The sequence below is a fragment of the Oncorhynchus tshawytscha genome, linkage group LG18 (assembly GCF_018296145.1).
Source record: "Oncorhynchus tshawytscha isolate Ot180627B linkage group LG18, Otsh_v2.0, whole genome shotgun sequence".
NCBI classification, from domain to species: domain Eukaryota; kingdom Metazoa; phylum Chordata; class Actinopteri; order Salmoniformes; family Salmonidae; genus Oncorhynchus; species Oncorhynchus tshawytscha.
The window spans coordinates 11,598,250-11,617,946 of NC_056446.1; the positions used below are offsets into that span (position 1 = coordinate 11,598,250).

A 19,697-nucleotide genomic window follows, 5' to 3' on the forward strand; every position below is an offset into this window, starting at 1 on the left:
GTAGTGACGCCTCTTGCACTGCGATGCAGTGGCTTAGACCGCTGCGCCACTCGGGAGCCCAAATAGGGCTATCTTCTGTATACCACCCCTACCTGGTCACAAAGCAACTGATTGGCTCGAATGCATTAAGAAGGAAAGAAATTCCGTAAATGAACTTTTATCAAATCGCACCTGTTCATTGAAATGCATTCCAAATGACTACCTCATGAAGCTGATTGAGAGAATGCCAAGATTGTGCAAAGCTGTCAAGGCAAAGGGTGGGCAACTTTGATGAATCTCAAATAAACCAATCAAAATATATTTTCTAACACTTTTTTGGATACTACATGATTCCATATGTGTTATTTCTTAAAGTAGAAAATAGCAAAAATATAGAAACTCTTGAATGAGTAGGTGTGTCAACTTTTGACTGGTACTGTAGGTCTGAGGCCTATACCGTTTATCTTTTAATACAGTCAACTCTTGTTTAATTTGCAGAGTCTTTATATCCTTTGCCATGTTAGGCAAAAAAATGGGCAAGTTTATTTGTAAGTCAGTCAAATTTGGTTCAGTGGTCACAAAGACCGATGACCATTTTGATTTTGCGTTTAGCGGATATCTTCTGTGTATAAAGTGACGTGGAAGGCCAAAGAAAGCATCAAGTGACGTGCTTAGCTGTTCCACGACTGGTCTGAAGCAGCCGTTAAATAACAAGCGTTTTCAAGAGCAACTTTGGTAACGATGGTTTTGAGAAAATGTGAACTTGACATGCAACAATTTTAAAGATTTTACTTAGTTACAGTTCGTATAAGGAAATTCATTTTAATTAATGAATTAGGCCCTAATATATGGATTTCACATGACTGGGAATACAGATATGCATCTGTTGGTCACAGATATCGTCAAAGAAAAAAATGGGCCACAGGATCTCGTCACAGTATCTCTGTGCACTCAAATTGCCATCGATAAAATGCAATTGTGTTCGTTGTCCGTAGCTTAAGCCTGTCCATGCCATAACCCCACCGCCACCATGGGGCACACTGTTCACAGCTTTGACAGCGTTTCGCCCATACAACGCCATACACGTAAGTCCGGTTGGACGTACTGCCAAATTCTCTAAAACGACGACGTAGTTGGCTTATGTTCTCAGGCATCAGCTCTGGTGGACATTCTTGCAGTCAACATACAAATTGCACGCTCCCTCAAAAGTTGAGACATCTGCGGCCTTTTATTGCCCCCAGCACAAGTTTCACCTGTGTAATGATCATGCTGTTTAATCAGCTTCTTGCTATGCCACACCTGTCAGGTGGATGGATTATCTTGGGAAAAGAGAAATGCTCACTAACAGGGATGTAAAGAAATGTACATGGGACCAACACTTTACATGTTCTGTAGATTTTTTGTTGTTGTTCAGTGTAGCTTTTGGAAAACCAGGCCCAGGTAGAGTGCTTAACTAGTACATTTTGACCAATCATTTAGAGGGAGGAGTATGGTGTGAGTTTAAATGTATTGTTGAGGAGACGAATTACGCATTTTACACACATTTCTAACTTTCTATGCAATGCTGTCAACGGATACATAATGCTGTTCTATTTCAAGATTCAGCATAGTAGTCTTCTACAATAAGTATTTTCCACAGGTTTAAGGTCTCTTGTCTTTGTTGAAAGGATAACTGAGGCTGCTGAAAGAATAGAGTTGCTGTGGCAACAGGCCTTTTCTAAGGCCCACCTCCAGATGCAGGTCTACCAGCTGTGTGATGAGGCACAGCAGGTGGGTTATAATACATAACATTTACTGCAGGGTTGTGTTCATTAGGGCGCGCAACAGAAAATATTTGTGCAAAATATCCAGGTAGTCCCTCACTGTTTTAAGTGCGCTTTTCTTCCATTTGGTGCCCAATGAAAATGACCCATCAAGCGTTTTTGTTTATTTTTGGTTCATTTACCTCCACTTGCAGATAGCTTTTAATCTGTTCAGTTATCAAAAAGAGAAGCTCCAGACGTACAGAATCGAGATCGCTAAAGATGCGAGGAATGCTGAGACGTTAACATCTGAATTTGAGGCATCCATCTATACACCTGCCATGGTAAATATAGGCTACTCTGATATTTTCCTCCTAAGACGGGTGCATTGAAGTATTAAAGTTGCTGTATCCTCCTGAACAACAGCGGTGTTGTGTTTACATGTATTCTCTCCCTGCTGCCCGGCTCTAGGCCGCTGTGCTGAGGATGTGATCCACACGTTAGCTGACACTCTGCTTCCTGGTGATGCCCAGACCAGGGTAGAGTGGGTGCAGGATCCGGACAGACTGAAGGAGAACATCCACTCTGCTGTAGAGCACCCTCATCAGACCCTCGGAGCAGTCGCCGACTTCGACCACTACTACAACAAAGTAGGTATTCTGTTGGACTGACCTTTTTACGATTTCTGAGTGTATATGCTAACTTAGAAATGTTTATATAATACTGAAGTGGTAATTGAAATTGACAACAATTATTGAAGATTATTAGGAAGATTATTGAAATTACATTTACGTTTTATATTTATCTCTTCGTGACATGCATGTGGCTTGTAATGTGGTCTATTTAATCTAATGTCATGTACTCAATTTCTTTCATCTCAACAGGCCAATAGCTGGTACAGCATCGTCCTGTGTGAGAACTTTCTCCAAGACCTTCTGTGGGGTGTGAACTGTGACAGCCTCCCCAAATGGTACCACCCGCTGGAGATGCATGGCCCTGACCCTGTGTGGAGGCAGGCGGTCTGTGACTTCCTGAGAAGGAACCCCTCCCCAGACATAGAGGAGCTGGTCCAGCTGGCTCACCTGGCCAATGTCATCCCTGACGCCCAGCTCTAGCAGAAGGGCAAACAGCTGTCACAAAGGTGAGAAACTCCAGCTTGTGTGTTGGAAAACTTCTGTTGCATAATCATGTTTAAATGCTTTAGGAGGGTATTAACTAGTTAAAACTTCTATTTGATATTTGATTTGGCAACTTGTATGGCAGTATTTCTATTGAATACTTGTTCACTGCCAAGTTGGCCCTGCCACCTTCTCTCCAGGTGCATGACCCTGCGAAAACTCCTGACTTCTCCAGGGGCAGTACCTATCAACAACTTCCAGTTGGCACTGCAGTGGCAGTATGAGTTTCTGAGAGCCCGCCACAGGAAAGGGCCTGGGCCACACACTAACCTGGGTGTGGGTGGAGGCCCCGAGGCCTTTAACAGTCCAGACGGGGCATTATGTAGTCTCCATAAAACCTCTGGTTCCAGATCAGACTGATAACCTGCACAGCCATGGCTCCCTCTCTAACCTCAAACACCAAGTCCTTCTAGGTACGTCCCCCTCCAGTGCTATCTCTGGGGCTGTGTCAGCTGTGGGGAATACTCGCTCTCTCAGCTCCTCTGACTCTGGCTTTGATGGAGCAGGAAGCAGCCATGTGGAGACTGGGGCAAGGAGGGAGGGATGGGAAGGGCTGTCCACGGTACCAGCCACCAGGCAGCCCCAGATCCACGAGGAGAACATCTCCAGCGTGTCTGACTCGGGAGGACTGTAGGGAGGAGTTTGACTTTGTTTCTGTGGGCAACACCTCCAGGGCCAGCATTCAGATTATCCCTAAAATAACGGTGGACTCGCTAGATTTTGAGATCAAACTGAAGCAGTCGGCTACCCTGCCCCAGAACCCCTGGCTCAGTCTGCCTGTGGATAACCTGGAGAACTCTTACACGGTCACCATCACCCAGAACCCTTCACCACATCAACAAGACATCAAGAGCCCAAACCCCTCAGAGTGCTCCCACCACACCGACCAATTATCCAATCGGTCTCGAGACCAGCCCACACAGACGGAGGTACACACCAGTCCTCAGAGCAGAGGGGCACAGCCCAGTGACAGTATCCTACAGGCACAGGACAGCTTTGAGGAGTCAGAACTGAGCCCCACTTGTAATTCCCTCTCCAGCACCATCACAGATGCAGGAGACGTGCCCAACTACACTGCAGAGAGCATTCCCACTCTTCCCGGGGATACGTATGACTTCCATAACCCCAAACGGGACACCTGTGAAAGGTAATGACACATTTATGCTCTTGTCTCATGACATGGTCCACATAGCCGCTAATTGTGCCTAGCACTTATGTTGTTTGTGTTTGTAGGATTACAAGCTCCATGTGTAACGGATCTCATCCTCCTCTTCTGAGGAGGAGTAGCGAGAAGGATCGGAGGACCAATGCGCAGCGTGGTAAGTGTCCATAATGTTTAATCAAACACAACAGAACACTGGAACAAAACAATAAACGTGAATAACCGAAACAGTCCCGTGTGGCACAGACACTAAAATGGAAAATTAACACCCACAACTCAAAAGTGAAACCAGGCTACCTAAGTATGATTCTCAATCAGGGACAACGATTGACAGCTGACTCTGATTGAGAACCATACTAGGCCGAACACAGAAATCCCAAATTATAGAAAAACGAACATAGACAACTCACGCCCTGACCATACTAAAACAAAGACATAACAAAGGAACTAAGGTCAGAACGTGACAACATGACTGATGTCTCGTTAAATGACTGGGACCTAAAGGAACAGTGGGGTCTCAGGGAGGTGGCGGAAATACTGGAGGCAGGTTGACTCAAATGTTCAATGGATTGTTTTCATGCCAAAGCAGTAAATAGTTCGGAGCATTAGATTTGCACATTACCAAGATTGGTAATAGTGACCTAAATCACATTGGCTTAGGCCAATACCTTGCATTTGTAAACACTTTTTGTACAGGTGGAAGAGAATGTGATGGCACAGGAGCAGATGTGGAATGTTCTTCTGAATACTCGGAGCTCAAGCAAAGTGTGGGCATCATGGGGCAGTGAGGAGCAGAAAAGTTTGGTAGGTCGTGATGATATACAGTGCCTTCAGAAAGTATTCACACCCCTTGACTTTTTCCCCCCAGAAATTGTGTTACAGCCTGAATTTAAAATGGATTACATGTTTGTCATTGGCCTACACACAATACCCCGTAATGTCAAAGTGGAATTATGTTTTTTGAAATGTTTACAAATAATTAAAAATGAAATGCCATGAGTTAAGTATTCAACCCCTTTGTTATGGCAAGCCTGAATAAGTTCAGGAAAAAAAACATTTGCTTAACAAGTCACATAAGTTGCATGAACTTACTCTGTGCAATAATAACGTTTAACATGATTTCTGAATGACTACCTCATCTCTGTACCCCACACATACAACTACATGTAAGGTCCCTCAGTCGAGCCATGCATTTAAACCACAAAGACCAGGGAGGTTTTCCAATGCCTCGCAAACAAGGGCACCTATTGGTAAATGGGTGTATAATTTTTTGAATAATCAATATATTTTTAAAAAAGCAAGCAGACATTGAATATCCCTTTGAGCATGGTGAAGTTATTAATTACACTTTGGATGGTGTAGTCACTACAAAGGTACAGGCGTCTGTCCTAACGCAGTTGCTGGTGAGGAAGGAAACCGCTCAGGGATTTCCCTATGAAGTCAATGGTGACTTTAAAACGGTTACTTTAATGGCTGTGATAGGAGAACTGAGGATGAATCAACGACATTGTAGTTACTCCACAATACTAACCTAATTGACAGTGCGAAAAGGAAGCCTGTACAGAATAAAAAATATTCCAAAACATGCATCCTGTTTGTAACAAGTCACTAAAGTTAAACTGCAGAAAATAAATTACAATTTTTGTCCTGAATACAACGTGTTATGTTTGTGGCAAAGCCAATACAAGATATTACAGAGTACCACAAATTCTTTTCAAGCATAGTGGTGGCTGCATCAGGCTATTGGTATGCTTGTAATCGTTAAGGACTGTTAAGGAGTTTTTCAGGATAAAAATGAACAATGGCTCTAAGTACAGGTGAAATTCTAGAGGAAAACCTGGTTGTCTGCTTTCAACCAGATACTGGGAGATGAATTCAACCCTCAGCAGGACAATAACTTAAAACAAAAACACAAATGTACACTGGAGTCACAAGTCAGTTTATCAAATTTCTGCCCTGCAAAGCTGCCCCGGTCAAATGTAAGTGCTGTTATTGTGAAGAGGAAACGTATAAGAGCAACAATTTCGGAATGAGATGTTCGACGAGTAGGTGTCCACATACGTTTTGTCATATAGTATGTATTAGTGTTTTATTGTTAAATTCTAACATTTGTAAAAAAATATATATATATTGTTTTTTACCTTATAATCGTAGATAATTGACAAATTACAATTAAACTTTAATCCCACTTTATAACACAATAAAATAGTGGAAAAGGTCTGTACTTACTGAAGGCACTGTAAATGTGTTCCTGTATGTCAGACTTGGATCATGGGACCAGATATAACAAACTGACCCCATTGCCCATATATTACAAATTAGATTCCATAAACTACTGCAGCATACAAAATACTGGTCAACAAACAACCAGGCTTAATGCAAGACAATTGTTTATCTTGAGGGGTCAAGGATTGTTCTGGTTTCCAGATGTCCTCCAGTGATTTAAAAGTGGGTGTCCCTTGATGACAGTCTTGAGGTCACTGACAGGGCGGTCAAAGGCAGGAAGTGAAATGAGGCATCAAATGCAGCATGAGCCACTTTGCCAATGGAGCACAGCCCCACACCACTAGAGGGCCCCTTCAACCACCAGGGGACCATCCTGAGACAAGGCTGAGTATAGCCCACAAAGATCTCATGGAGGAGAACCTCAAGGCGCCAAGTTCAGACAAGGATGAATGACAACAGTGAAAAACCCCTCAGGTGGCGGGCCCCTCCAGGGACGTGCAAGGAGAGGCAGTAAGCCAGTGACCCAGCCCCTGTAATAGGGTGGAGAGGAGAAAAGAACCCAGTGGACTAAAAGATGTCAACTCGGCCAGGCAGAACCAAGAAAGTGGTGAAATGCTCTATAATGGACAGGACTTTAAACTGAATAACTTGGAGGTTGGTGCTCTCTGCGATGATCTTATATCAGACCATAGAACCTTTTCTACCATAATGCCTGTATCACAAGACTTTGTTCAAAGTGTAAATGGTCAGTCTCCACATGCGGACTCTAGTATATCTGGCTGTGGTGATGCCGTGGTAGAAGTAGATGCTCCCAGCCACAGTGAGTTTATGGAGCCCAGAGCATCACAACCAGTCTTAACTCCACCACAAAGCTATTCTGATCCCAGTTAATTTATTGAAGAGGTTGGAATCAGATGGTGAGGAAGGCTTAGATTTCAGATTGGTGTACAACTTGCAATTTCCCCAAGAGGCCACCTTGACACCTGAAATGTGCCCAGAACATGGAGTATTTGACCCAAGTTGGAATTATAACAACCCCCCAGTGCCTAAACCAAGAAAGGCATCACTTCCTGTGATTGACAAAGGGCTAGACTCAACATCTCAATGGAAACCATGTATTTAACCCTCTGCCCTGATAGTGATTCAGACCCTGACCCTAGACTCGCACCAGAAGTCATGCCAGAGTTCAGCACTCATCCGAAGCCTCAAACCTGTGAAGGACCACAGCAATATCCACAACAACAAACCCCTCACAGCTCAACAGGCATCATTACGCAATAACCCTTTGGAGTCCCGTGAGCAGTCCTCTCTAGACAATTCCTCTGTTGAATCAACATTAACACCTGTTGACTCTGCAGGTGTTCAGATAGAAATCCAGACAGAAATCCAACCTCTCCCAGAAATCTGAGGATATTTCAATGGCACATTCTGGGTTTAATTCTGAAGAGCTACCTCGTATGTTTGCTGAAGTGATATCTGGATCATGTGAACCAAGCGGAGCTGATGAGTGGAGAGAAGTAGAGCCCTGATGGGTTTCAGAGGTGTAGGACTGCAAGGAGGGCCATCTCTAGGTCACCTGTCAATCAACCCAATGTCCAAATAACCACCAGAGACGTAAGGATTAGTAGTTGTTTGAAAAGACATTCACGTTATTCACCTTTTGAATATTATACGTTCTTTCAGTTAAATGGGAATGATTATATCTCTCTGAACTTGTATTTACAGATGACCAATTTCAATACTCCAATAGTGCTGGACACAGGATCTGGTTTGAGAAAAAGAAGGGTTTGCTGATCAGGACCTCCCAAATACTATATTTCCAAATGCCTAAATATGAGGTAATTGTATGAGCAAAGTATTTGGTGTTTGTCCTTGATCATGTGGCTATTCATCTGCTAGGCCACCACCATACGTTTCCCAACATGGAGACTGGCTTTCTGATTTGCCTATTGTTTTGTCAACAGGAAATAATGAATGGCAACTTTGAACGGGAGACTTTCATTGGACATGAGGCTCAACACATGAGAGGAGTCCTGGTACTGAAGTATCCCATGAAACAACGGAATTATAAGCAACTGGGAGGAAATGGAGAAGGGTTGTCTACTGTTGACATAATTCTATCCCATTGATGTTCTGATGAAGCTGTAGTACCTGGCGGTTATAGGATTTAAACCTCACTGGTCTCGCTTCAGATTTGGCACCACACGTTCCAGCAAGCTGCAGGTCGATCCAGACGACCACCCTGTCCTATTGACCGAGGCAGCCATGAACCCGCTGGAGAACCGCCAGCGCATGATGGAACTTATGTTTGACTGCTTTAACGTTCCCCTCGCCTATGTGGCCATGCAGGCACTACTGGCGCTCTACACAGCAGGGAGGTCCACAGGTAAACTAACTTTTATCTACTCTGTTGATGTAAGTAAATATACAGTAGATTCAGTTAATATATGAATCCATCTAATCCAGTGATTATATTCCTGAGTAAAGGATTGCATGCTTTCACTCTTGTTCAAAGTAAAGATTCAAATCTAGGAGATTGCTAAAAATCTAGGAGAGAAATTATGTATTTTTAGCTGTAATAATGGATAAGATTGCTAATCATTGTAGCCTTTGTCTTCTAATAGGTGTAGTGTTTGACTCTGGGGATGGAGTGAGTCATAGGGTGCCAGTGTTTGAGGGATACTGTCTACCTCACGCAGTGGCTGGCCATGATGTTACAATGCACCTTAAAATGGTATTTGATGTTAACAGTTTATGTATTTTTTTTTTACAGGGACTCTGTTAAATATGCTCATTTGGTCAAAAAAACAATTAGTTATTTTCACCTTTGATTTCTGCTATCCTGTGTCCCAGCTTCTGCAGGAGCAGGGGGTGTGCATGCACACTTTTACCGAGATGGAGATTGTGAGAGAGATAAAGGAGAAATGCTGCCAGGTGGCCCGGGACTATGAATCGGAGTTAACCTGTGGGCTGTCGGCTAGCAGTGATGTATTATATCATGCCTGATGGACAGGTCGTCCACCTCAGCACAGAGCGGTTCAGGTAAGCCTCTAACCGACCCCCTGTATCCCCACTTTAAAGAACACTCACCCTTATGAGTGGTGATGGTTAAGTGATATGCTGCTATGTATTGAGGAAATAGAGACTAAGAACTGCAAGTGTTTTAACTCCGCCAACAGCTTATGATTATGGTACTACCAAGTAAGCCATTGGATGGCCACCAGGGGTCAGCTTTGATCTGTTAATCAGTGATGTCTTCCATCCACAGTGCTCCTGAGATGCTGTTTAAGCCAGATCTGATTGGACGAGACCATTACGGGATGCATGAGAGTATTTTCAAGTCAATCCTCCTTTCGGACATTGACCTCCGGCGGAGCTTTTTGGGGAACATTGTCCTATCAGGTACATAGTTTTGCTTTATGAGTTGCTGAATACTTGTCCACTCATCCACCCATGTCTACTACTGTGTCCCAAATGTCACCCTATTCCTATGTAGTGGTCAAAAGAAGCCTGGTCAAAAGTAGCCATTTGACACTAATTTCCTCTGAAGGTGGAAATACCCTGCTGGCTGGACTGCCTGAGCGGCTTCAGAGTGAAATTAGAACCATGGTGCCTACAGACTTGAGGGAGTGTGTGTGCGTGTGACCAGCCCTAAGGACAGAGATGTATCTGTTTGGAGTGGAGGTGCAGTGTTAGCTAACTTGTCATCCTTTGACTTCACCTGGATCAGCCAAGAGGAATATGAGGAACATGGCCCACAGATCGTCTTCAGGAAGTGCTTCTGAGCTGGACTCATCATCTGGACTGGATGGTCCTGAAATGGATGGTGCAACATAGCTCTACTGCATAATGCCAGAGGACATTTCAGCTTGAAGCTTCCAACGCTCTATTACTTTGAGTGTGATATAAAATTGTTCTACTGTTGTCAGGCAGATCAGACAATACTTGGGAATGTTCTGATTTATGCTTAGTGACATAAATCCTGATTCAAGACGGTTGCATTCCTTAAATTGATGCCTTTGTCAAAGATGTCCTGAGGATGTCCAAAGATTTACTTTAGAATCTTCTTATCAGGGTCTGGCAATATGTAAAGAAAGATTACAGATTTGTATGCGCTTCAGAACAGGTTTGAACATATTCTCTGTGTGTCTCTTGAAATATTAGTTTGTTTTCCCACCCTTTTCTCCTCTTTTCAAATTGTTTTTTTGGGGGGGTGAACCAGGTATATTGGTGATGGTAGGAAAACCGATCTACTTTATTTAAAGGCCCATTTGATCAGTCTTCTCCGTTTCTGAGAAACTACTACATATGCCATGGTTTTGGCAAGGTCCATGACATGATGGTCAAATTGTAATAGTTTTCTGTGCATTTTATTAGCTTTCTTCATTTTCTTGAAATAACTTCAACCTAAAATGAGCATGTTCATCTTTTCAGTGTTAACTTGGTGAAAGGTAAATTACTGTAGTTTCCCCTCCAAGACCTGTAGCTAAATCAATGCAGGTGAAGTGTTGAGTATGTGCAGTTTGTTGATACTGCCACCACACCTAAATGGTAGACTGACTGTTTTCATTTTACTTCTCCATTGTGAGTTTTCCCTCTCGACTCTCCACTTAACCGCATTCAATGTTGCATGTCCCAAAATGAAGGCCTATAACGCAAGTCCTGTAGCCTAATGGTTAGAGCGTTGGACTAGTAACCCGAAAGGTTGCAAGATCGAATCCCTGAGCTGACAAGGTGAAAATCTGTCATTCTGCCCCTGAACAAGGCGGTTAACCCACTGTTCCTAGGCCGTCAATGAAAATAAGAATTTAGTCTTAACTGACTTGCCTAGTTAAATAAAAAATAATGTGCATTGATCTTTTAAACCTACATTTTTTTTTGTGTGTGAAGGGTCCCTTTGGTTCAATTCACAACGTCACCTATTCTTGACTCGGGTACACGTTTGTTCACAATATAGACTTTTCTGACTTACGAGTATTGATAAATCGTTCTACATTTTGTAATGAATGGGACACATCTGTTAAGTGCATGTTTTTGTACTATAAAAGTGTTTTGACAGCAAATACCTAAACTTGATGAGAACGGATTGATGGCAGCATTCGTGTGAAACTGAAGGCACGAACCACTGCTTTTAATCAGGGCAAGGTGTCTGGTAACATGACTGAATACAAACAGTGCAGCTATTCCCTCCGCAAGGCTATCAAACAAGCTAAGCGCCAGTACAGAGACAAAGTAGAATCTCAATTCAACGGCTCAGACACAAGAGGTATGTGGCAGGGTCTACAGTCAATCACGGACTACAGGAAGAAACCCAGCCCAGTCACGGACCAGGATGTCTTGCTCCCAGGCAGACTAAATAACTTTTTTGCCCGCTTTGAGGACAATACAGTGCCACTGACACGGCCTGCAACGGAAACATGCGGTCTCTCCTTCACTGCAGCCGAAGTGAGTAAGACATTTAAACGTGTTAACCCTCGCAAGGCTGCAGGCCCAGACGGCATCCCCAGCCGCGCCCTCAGAGCATGCGCAGACCAGCTGGCCGGTGTGTTTACGGACATATTCAATCAATCCCTATACCAGTCTGCTGTTCCCACATGCTTCAAGAGGGCCACCATTGTTCCTGTTCCCAAGAAAGCTAAGGTAACTGAGCTAAACGACTACCGCCCGTAGCACTCACATCCGTCATCATGAAGTGCTTTGAGAGACTAGTCAAGGACCATATCACCTCCACCCTACCTGACACCCTTGACCCACTCCAATTTGCTTACTGCCCAAATAGGTCCACAGACGATGCAATCTCAACCACACTGCACACTGCCCTAACCCATCTGGACAAGAGGAATACCTATGTGAGAATGCTGTTCATCGACTACAGCTCGGCATTCAACACCATAGTACCCTCCAAGCTCGTCATCAAGCTCGAGACCCTGGGTCTCGACCCCGCCCTGTGCAACTGGGTACTGGACTTCCTGACGGGCCGCCCCCAGGTGGTGAGGGTAGGCAACAACATCTCCTCCCCGCTGATCCTCAACACTGGGGCCCCACAAGGGTGCGTTCTGAGCCCTCTCCTGTACTCCCTGTTCACCCACGACTGCGTGGCCATGCACGCCTCCAACTCAATCATCAAGTTTGCGGACGACACAACAGTGGTAGGCTTGATCACCAACAACGACGAGACGGCCTACAGGGAGGAGGTGAGGGCCCTCGGAGTGTGGTGTCAGGAAAATAACCTCACACTCAACGTCAACAAAACTAAGGAGATGATTGTGGACTTCAGGAAACAGCAGAGGGAACACCCCCATCCACATCGATGGAACAGTAGTGGAGAGGGTAGCAAGTTTTAAGTTCCTCGGCATACACATCACAGACAAACTGAATTGGTCCACTCACACAGACAGCATCGTGAGGAAGGCGCAGCAGCGCCTCTTCAACCTCAGGAGGCTGAAGAAATTCGGCTTGTCACCAAAAGCACTCACAAACTTCTACAGATGCACAATCGAGAGCATCCTGGCGGGCTGTATCACCGCCTGGTATGGCAACTGCACCGCCCTCAACCGTAAGGCTCTCCAGAGGGTAGTGAGGTCTGCACAACGCATCACCGGGGGCAAACTACCTGCCCTCCAGGACACCTACACCACCCGATGCTACAGGAAGGCCATAAAGATCATCAAGGACATCAACCACCCGAGCCACTGCCTGTTCACCCCGCTGCCATCCAGAAGGCGAGGTCAGTACAGTGCATCAAAGCTGGGACCGAGAGACTGAAAAACAGCTTCTATCTCAAGGCCATCAGACTGTTAAACAGCCACCACTAACATTGAGTGGCTACTGCCAACACACTGTCAATGACACTGACTCTACTCCAGCCACTTTAATCATGGGAATTGATGGGAAATGATGTAAATATATCACTAGCCACTTTAAACAATGCTACCTTATATAATGTTACTTACCCTACATTGTTCATCTCATATGCATACGTTGATACTGTACTCTATATCATCGACTGCATCCTTATGTAATACATGTATCACTTGCCACTTTAACTATGCCACTTGGTTTACATACTTATCTCATATGTATATACTGTACTCGATATCATCTACTGTATCTTGCCTATGCTGCTCTGTACCATCACTCATTCATATATCCTTATGTACATATTCTTTATCCCCTTACACTGTGTATGACAGTAGTTTTTTTTTGGAATTGTTAGTTAGATTACTTGCTCGTTATTACTGCATTGTCGGAACTAGAAGCACAAGCATTTCGCTACACTCGCATTAACATCTGCTAACCATGTGTATGTGACAAATAAAATTTGATTTGATTTGATTTGATTTGAACGTTGTATGTTGATTCATTGCGGCTATGACTTTCCCATTTGACGGTTACCTTGTACCCTTCCAAAAAATGGCCTGTTCATATGGACACACAATTGGCCTTATTAGTTTGGACCTTGCAGCATTTTGATAAACCTGACCTGAGTATCAACCCCATTTTGTTGACAGTAGACCTACTACCTAGTGTATGATTCATGTGTTACTTAACCCAGTCTTTGACGCACCATTTTTACATGTACTCTTCAGTGTTTTTTAAGAACTGCCATGTGTTTTTGTACTCTAAAGAAGTGGGGTTGCCATGTGATCTTAATCTCAGGTCTTAAGTGGAAGTCCGTAATCAACCCCTGTGAAATGGAAAGGCCTTATCCAAGGGCTAAAATATGGAGACCGATGAATACTCAGCTCATTGACGTTAGTTCTTGGTCAGAGGTTGAGTTGAAGTTCCAGCCTCTCCTTTTTGAACTGTACATTCCATGCTTGAGATTTGCTACCTTCATCTAGACCAAGTTGTGTATGTAATATCTGTTTTTATAATAAATATTTTTATCAAAATGTATGTTTCCATTATGTCCTTGTCAGGATATGCGTGAAGGGCTGTAGGAAGTCAGGCGCAGGAGAGCAGATAGTCGGTAGCAAAAAGGAGCCTTTTATTTGGTGAACCAAAAGCACACGGCACAAACTAACACGAAATACAAATAAGGGTTTAACATAACCCAGCTTAACCAGCCTAATGTGTGCATACATGAACAGATAAACAATACCACACAAAGACATGGGAAAACAGAGGGTTAAATACACAACACATAATGAGGGAAATGAGAACTAGGTGTGTGGAAAAACAAGACAAAACAAATGGAAAATGAAAAATGGATCGGCGATGGCAAGACGACCGAAGACTTTGACCGCCGAACACCGCCCGAACAAGGAGAGGCATCGACTTCGGTAGAAGGTGTGACAGTCCTGCATGACAATGTTATGCAAAGTAAAAAAAATAAAAAATATGAGCATTTAATGACATGAAATGAATGAGAAGGCCAGTAAGATGTGCATCAATGCATTATGCTAGCTACTACAGTTACAACATTGCAACTTTTACATCCTGTGGCTCATGAAGTGTTACATTGATTACCATGGCAACCATGAAGATGTGGTGCAGAGGTGGGGAATTTGCATGATCTCTAGTATAGCTTGCAGGCTAAAAACATGTCTCATACTCGACCAGAAAGTGTCATTAAAAAACATAATTAGAGAAATTGCTCAAGAATGGGGCATAGTGGGGCATGGTGTCGGCAAACGTTAGTGGCTTTCCTGATGGGTCCCTGGCTTACAATACTGTCAAAAATTATAAACATATCAAATCAAAGTTTATTTGTCATGTGTGCCGAATACAACCTTACAGTGAAATGCTTACTTACAAGCCCTAACCAGCAGTGCAATTATTAAGTAAAAATAGGTATCAGGTAAACAATAGATGAGTAAAGAAATGTAACATTTTTAATGAGGAGTTCTTCTTTGCCATGATAATTAATCCACCTGACAGGTGTGGCATTTCAAGAAGTTGATTAAACAGCAGGATCATTACACAGGTGCACCTTGTGCTGGGGACAATAAAAGGCTACTCTAAAATGTGCAGTTTTGTCACAACTCAATGCCACAGATATCTCAAGTTTTGAGGGAGCGTGCAATTGGCATGCTGACAGCAGGACTGTCCACCAGAGCTGTTAATCTGCCTCCAATGTCATTTTAGAGAATTTGGCAGTACATTCAACCAGCATCACAACTGCAGACCATGTGTAATTAAACCAGCCCAGGACGTCCACATCTGGATTCTTCACCTGCAGGATTGTCAGACCAGCCACCCTGACAGCTGATGAAACTGAGGAGTATTTATGTCTGTAGTAAAGCCCTTTTGTGGGGAAAAACTAATTCTGATTGGCTGGGCCTGGCTCCCAAGCGGGTGGGCCTATGCCCACCCATGTCTGTGCCCTTGCCCAGTCGTGAAATACATAGATTAGGGCATCATTTATTTATTTCAATTGATTGATTTCCTTATATGAACTGTTACTCAGTAAAATCGTTTAAATTGTTGCATGTTGCATTTATATATATATTTTCAGTATAATGAATAATGTGGCTAGCTAGTTAGCCTTGTGTGATAAAGGCAAGCAGTGTCAGTGACAGTGTTAAGCTACTTTGTTATATCAATGTTTTTCCTTTTCGGTAAAAATGTTGTGTTGGACCCACAAGTTCTATTCAAAGTTGATCAGACTCTTACCCAGCATGTTAGAACTTCTGGAAGTGTGTAGATTCACTCCATTTCATTATAACAACCAGGTTTGGCTGGTATCATGCCTGAGATCTTCGAGCAATGGGCTCATCGTCATCAGTGTTGTTCTTCCTTTGCAGTTGTGTGTGGTCAAGCTCATGGACCAGGGGAGCCCTGCCCTTGACACGATCAAGAAGCAAGCCTACTTTGACATGAATTACAAGTCTCGGCGGAATTGGGGGCTTTAAAATGCTCAAAGGATGTGTGAACCAACGTTTTATTCATATGGTCTACTAACTAAACACTATCTATGTTGAGACATGAGGCCATTGTCAAGTACCTTCTAAAGACATGGCATACTGGTCTTGTACCTATTCATCAGTTTAGCCTCAAAGGTCGTGTTTTGTGTCCCAGGTGAGTTCCTTGAGGATCACCAGTAGGTACTTCAGTCGAAGCTAGGCCCAGTGAGTCGAGAAATCCCTGACAGCCGAGTGAAAACACGTGAGGATCTGGAGGGCCTTTACCATAAATAAGATTGTCAGTAATGTTCTGCTGAGCTCAGGTCTGGTTTCCCCCACAGACATCACAACAGTGCGAGAGGCTACAGGTACTCACAAGGACTATTTTATTCTCATTTTGTACAACAAGTTAAAGTGGCCATCCTTAGTTGCTACATCAATTTTTTGGACTAATAAATTAATTATATTTACCCATTGATTTTTGAATAAAAATAAATGCCTTATGAGCATAGTTCAACTTGTCATACCCCATCAGAAAACAAAATACAAGCTTGTTTTTCTTCAGTGTTTGTAATAAAAGTACATTTAAACAAACACTGCAAAGCCTAAAAACATGATTAAAACTATAATGTTGATATCATGGATGGTCAATCCTTAAACCCATAGCGCTGTCTATGAGTGGTTACATTTCTCCAGCCCCATCCCTAAGCTTTTTACCAGAACAGAGGTGGGGAGTATGCTTTGTTATTGTTTCAATTAAGGTATCCCTATTCACAAAGAAGGGAAAGCGCAAAATGATAAGTTGTAATTACACTGGCCATGGAAGTGATAGTATTTACAATTTGGGAATCATCCCATTTTCCACCATTGATCAGTTTGTTCCTGTTTTGCTCATGTGTGTGTGTGTGTGTGTGTGTGTGTGTGTGTGTGTGTGTGTGTGTGTGTGTGTGTGTGTGTGTGTGTGTGTGTGTGTGTGTGTGTGTGTGTGTGTGTGTGTGTGTGTGTGTGTGTGTGTGTGTGTGTGTGTGTGTGCGTGCGTGCGTGCGTGCGTGCGTGCGTGCGTGCGTGCGTGCGCGCGCGCGTGCGTGTGCGTGCGTGCGTGCGTGTTTTTAGCAGCTGCCTTACAAATCATCTTTTCCCAGTTGGAGCTGGGGACCTTCTTGTCCCTCATAAAGAAGGTCAAGGAGCAACAGCTCAACTGAGAACAAATGACAACAATCTATAACATTCATCATAATGTCTAGTAACCATCAACCCGCAACTAAAATGTCACAAACAGAACAATGAAAAGCATGTGTATTACAGAAATATACATTTGATCACTTAGTCATCTTAAATATTCCCATTACAGGGCAGTTTCTCAGACACTGATTAAATCTAGTCCTACACTAAAAAGCAAGGGAATCTCCATTGAAAGTGCTCTTTAGTCCAGGGTTATGCTTAGCCTACAGTATGTCTGGGAAACCGGCCCTTAATCTCTAGACCTCAACTCTCATACTCTATGTCCTCTTCCAGACCCATTTCACAGCTCCAGCAAAGTATTGATCAGGTTTTCAGGATGAGATGGTGCTGTTGAGCAGCCTCAGTAACATGATGGTGAACCTGCAGCCCTTAGTGGTTGCTTAGTCCCAGCTCTTCCCTGATGTTCAGTTGGAGGACATACTGGTGTCGGAGATCAAGAACGACGAGAAGAAAATGAAGGAGTCTTCAGGTAAGTACTGTGTTAACACCCTCACATTCACCAGCAGTATAGCTCTGCGTTTCTTACATCTCTATCATTAGCTCAAAACCATATTGACCCCCTTTGAGATCAAAACACAAGAGTAGCTCTTGCCTGAGATAACAGCTGAATTTGACAAATTACCACTGCAATACAAGGGAATTTGTGGTTATACACCAGTGGAGGCTGCTGAGGTGAGGAGGGCTCATAATAATGTCTGGAATGGAGTCAATGGAATGGTATCAACCACATTTCATGTGATTGCCCATGTGGTTGATACCATTCCATGGGCTCCATTCCAGCCTTTATTGTGAGCCCTCCTCCCCTCAGCAGTCTCCATTGTTATACAGTACACTCGTGAAGGATGGGCCAGGTGTGTAGATTTTTGAGGTGGCAATTGTATATATTGCTACATTGTTGTACAAATAATACATTTCCCCCCTTTTATTATTCAAAATATTCAAAAGAAGTGACTATGTTTTTTCCTGCAACCCAAGCAGTCCCTGATCCACCTCTACGCAGACGACACCATTCTGTATACTTCCGGCCCTTCTTTGGACACTGTGTTAACAACCCTCCAGGCAAGCTTCAATGCCATACAACTCTCCTTCCGTGGCCTCCAATTGCTCTTAAATACAAGTAAAACTAAATGCATGCTTTTCAACCGATCGCTACCTGCACCTACCAGCCTGTCCAACATCACTACTCTGGACGGCTCTGACTTAGAATACGTGGACAACTACAAATACTTAGGTGTCTGGTTAGACTGTAAACTCTCCTTCCAGACCCATATCAAACATCTCCAATCCAAAGTTAAATCTAGAATTGGCTTCCTATTTCGCAACAAAGCATCCTTCACTCATGCTGCCAAACATACCCTTGTAAAACTGACCATCCTACCAGTCCTCGACTTTGGCGATGTCATTTACAAAATAGCCTCCAATACCCTACTCAACAAATTGGATGCAGTCTATCACAGTGCAATCCGTTTTATCACCAAAGCCCCATATACTACCCACCATTGCGACCTGTACGCTCTCGTTGGCTGGCCCTCGCTTCATACTCGTCGCCAAACCCACTGGCTCCATGTCATCTACAAGACCCTGCTAGGTAAAGTCCCCCTTATCTCAGCTCGCTGGTCACCATAGCATCTCCCACCTGTAGCACACGCTCCAGCAGGTATATCTCTCTAGTCACCCCCAAAACCAATTCTTTCTTTGGCTGCCTCTCCTTCCAGTTCTCTGCTGCCAATGACTGGAACGAACTACAAAAATCTCTGAAACTGGAAACACTTATCTCCCTCACTAGCTTTAAGCACCAACTGTCAGAGCAGCTCACAGATTACTGCACCTGTACATAGCCCACCTATAATTTAGCCCAAACAACTACCTCTTTCCCAACTGTATTTAATTTTTATTTATTTATTTATTTTGCTCCTTTGCACCCCATTATTTTTATTTCTACTTTGCACATTCTTCCATTGCAAAACTACCATTCCAGTGTTTTACTTGCTATATTGTATTTACTTTGCCACCATGGCCTTTTTTGCCTTTACCTCCCTTCTCACCTCATTTGCTCACATTGTATATAGACTTGTTTATACTGTATTATTGACTGTATGTTTGTTTTACTCCATGTGTAACTCTGTGTCGTTGTATCTGTCGAACTGCTTTGCTTTATCTTGGCCAGGTCGCAATTGTAAATGAGAACTTGTTCTCAACTTGCCTACCTGGTTAAATAAAGGTAAAATAAATAAAAGCATAGGAGTCCTGAAACATAGGGAGAAATACTATGTTTTCAGCTCCAAGGAGGCATGTTTAAGATTTGGATCCAAACCAGATG

The 19,697-nt window shown here is 43.4% G+C and overlaps 1 protein-coding gene and 1 pseudogene across 1 annotated transcript; both read left to right on the forward strand.

Annotated features, from left to right (window-relative positions):
* Positions 1-1,387: 1,387 nt before the first annotated feature.
* On the forward strand, positions 1,388-6,519 carry LOC112218061. Its single transcript, XM_042300648.1, has 7 exons — positions 1,388-2,065; positions 2,193-2,371; positions 2,606-2,862; positions 3,040-4,046; positions 4,133-4,218; positions 4,758-4,865; positions 6,489-6,519. The coding sequence occupies exons 4-6, from the start codon at positions 3,397-3,399 to the stop codon at positions 4,847-4,849; spliced, it is 828 nt and encodes a 275-aa protein (XP_042156582.1). The 5' UTR covers positions 1,388-2,065; positions 2,193-2,371; positions 2,606-2,862; positions 3,040-3,396; the 3' UTR covers positions 4,850-4,865; positions 6,489-6,519.
* Positions 6,520-7,911: 1,392 nt separating this feature from the next.
* On the forward strand, positions 7,912-11,468 carry LOC112217495 (annotated as a pseudogene).
* The last annotated feature ends 8,229 nt before the right edge of the window (positions 11,469-19,697 follow it).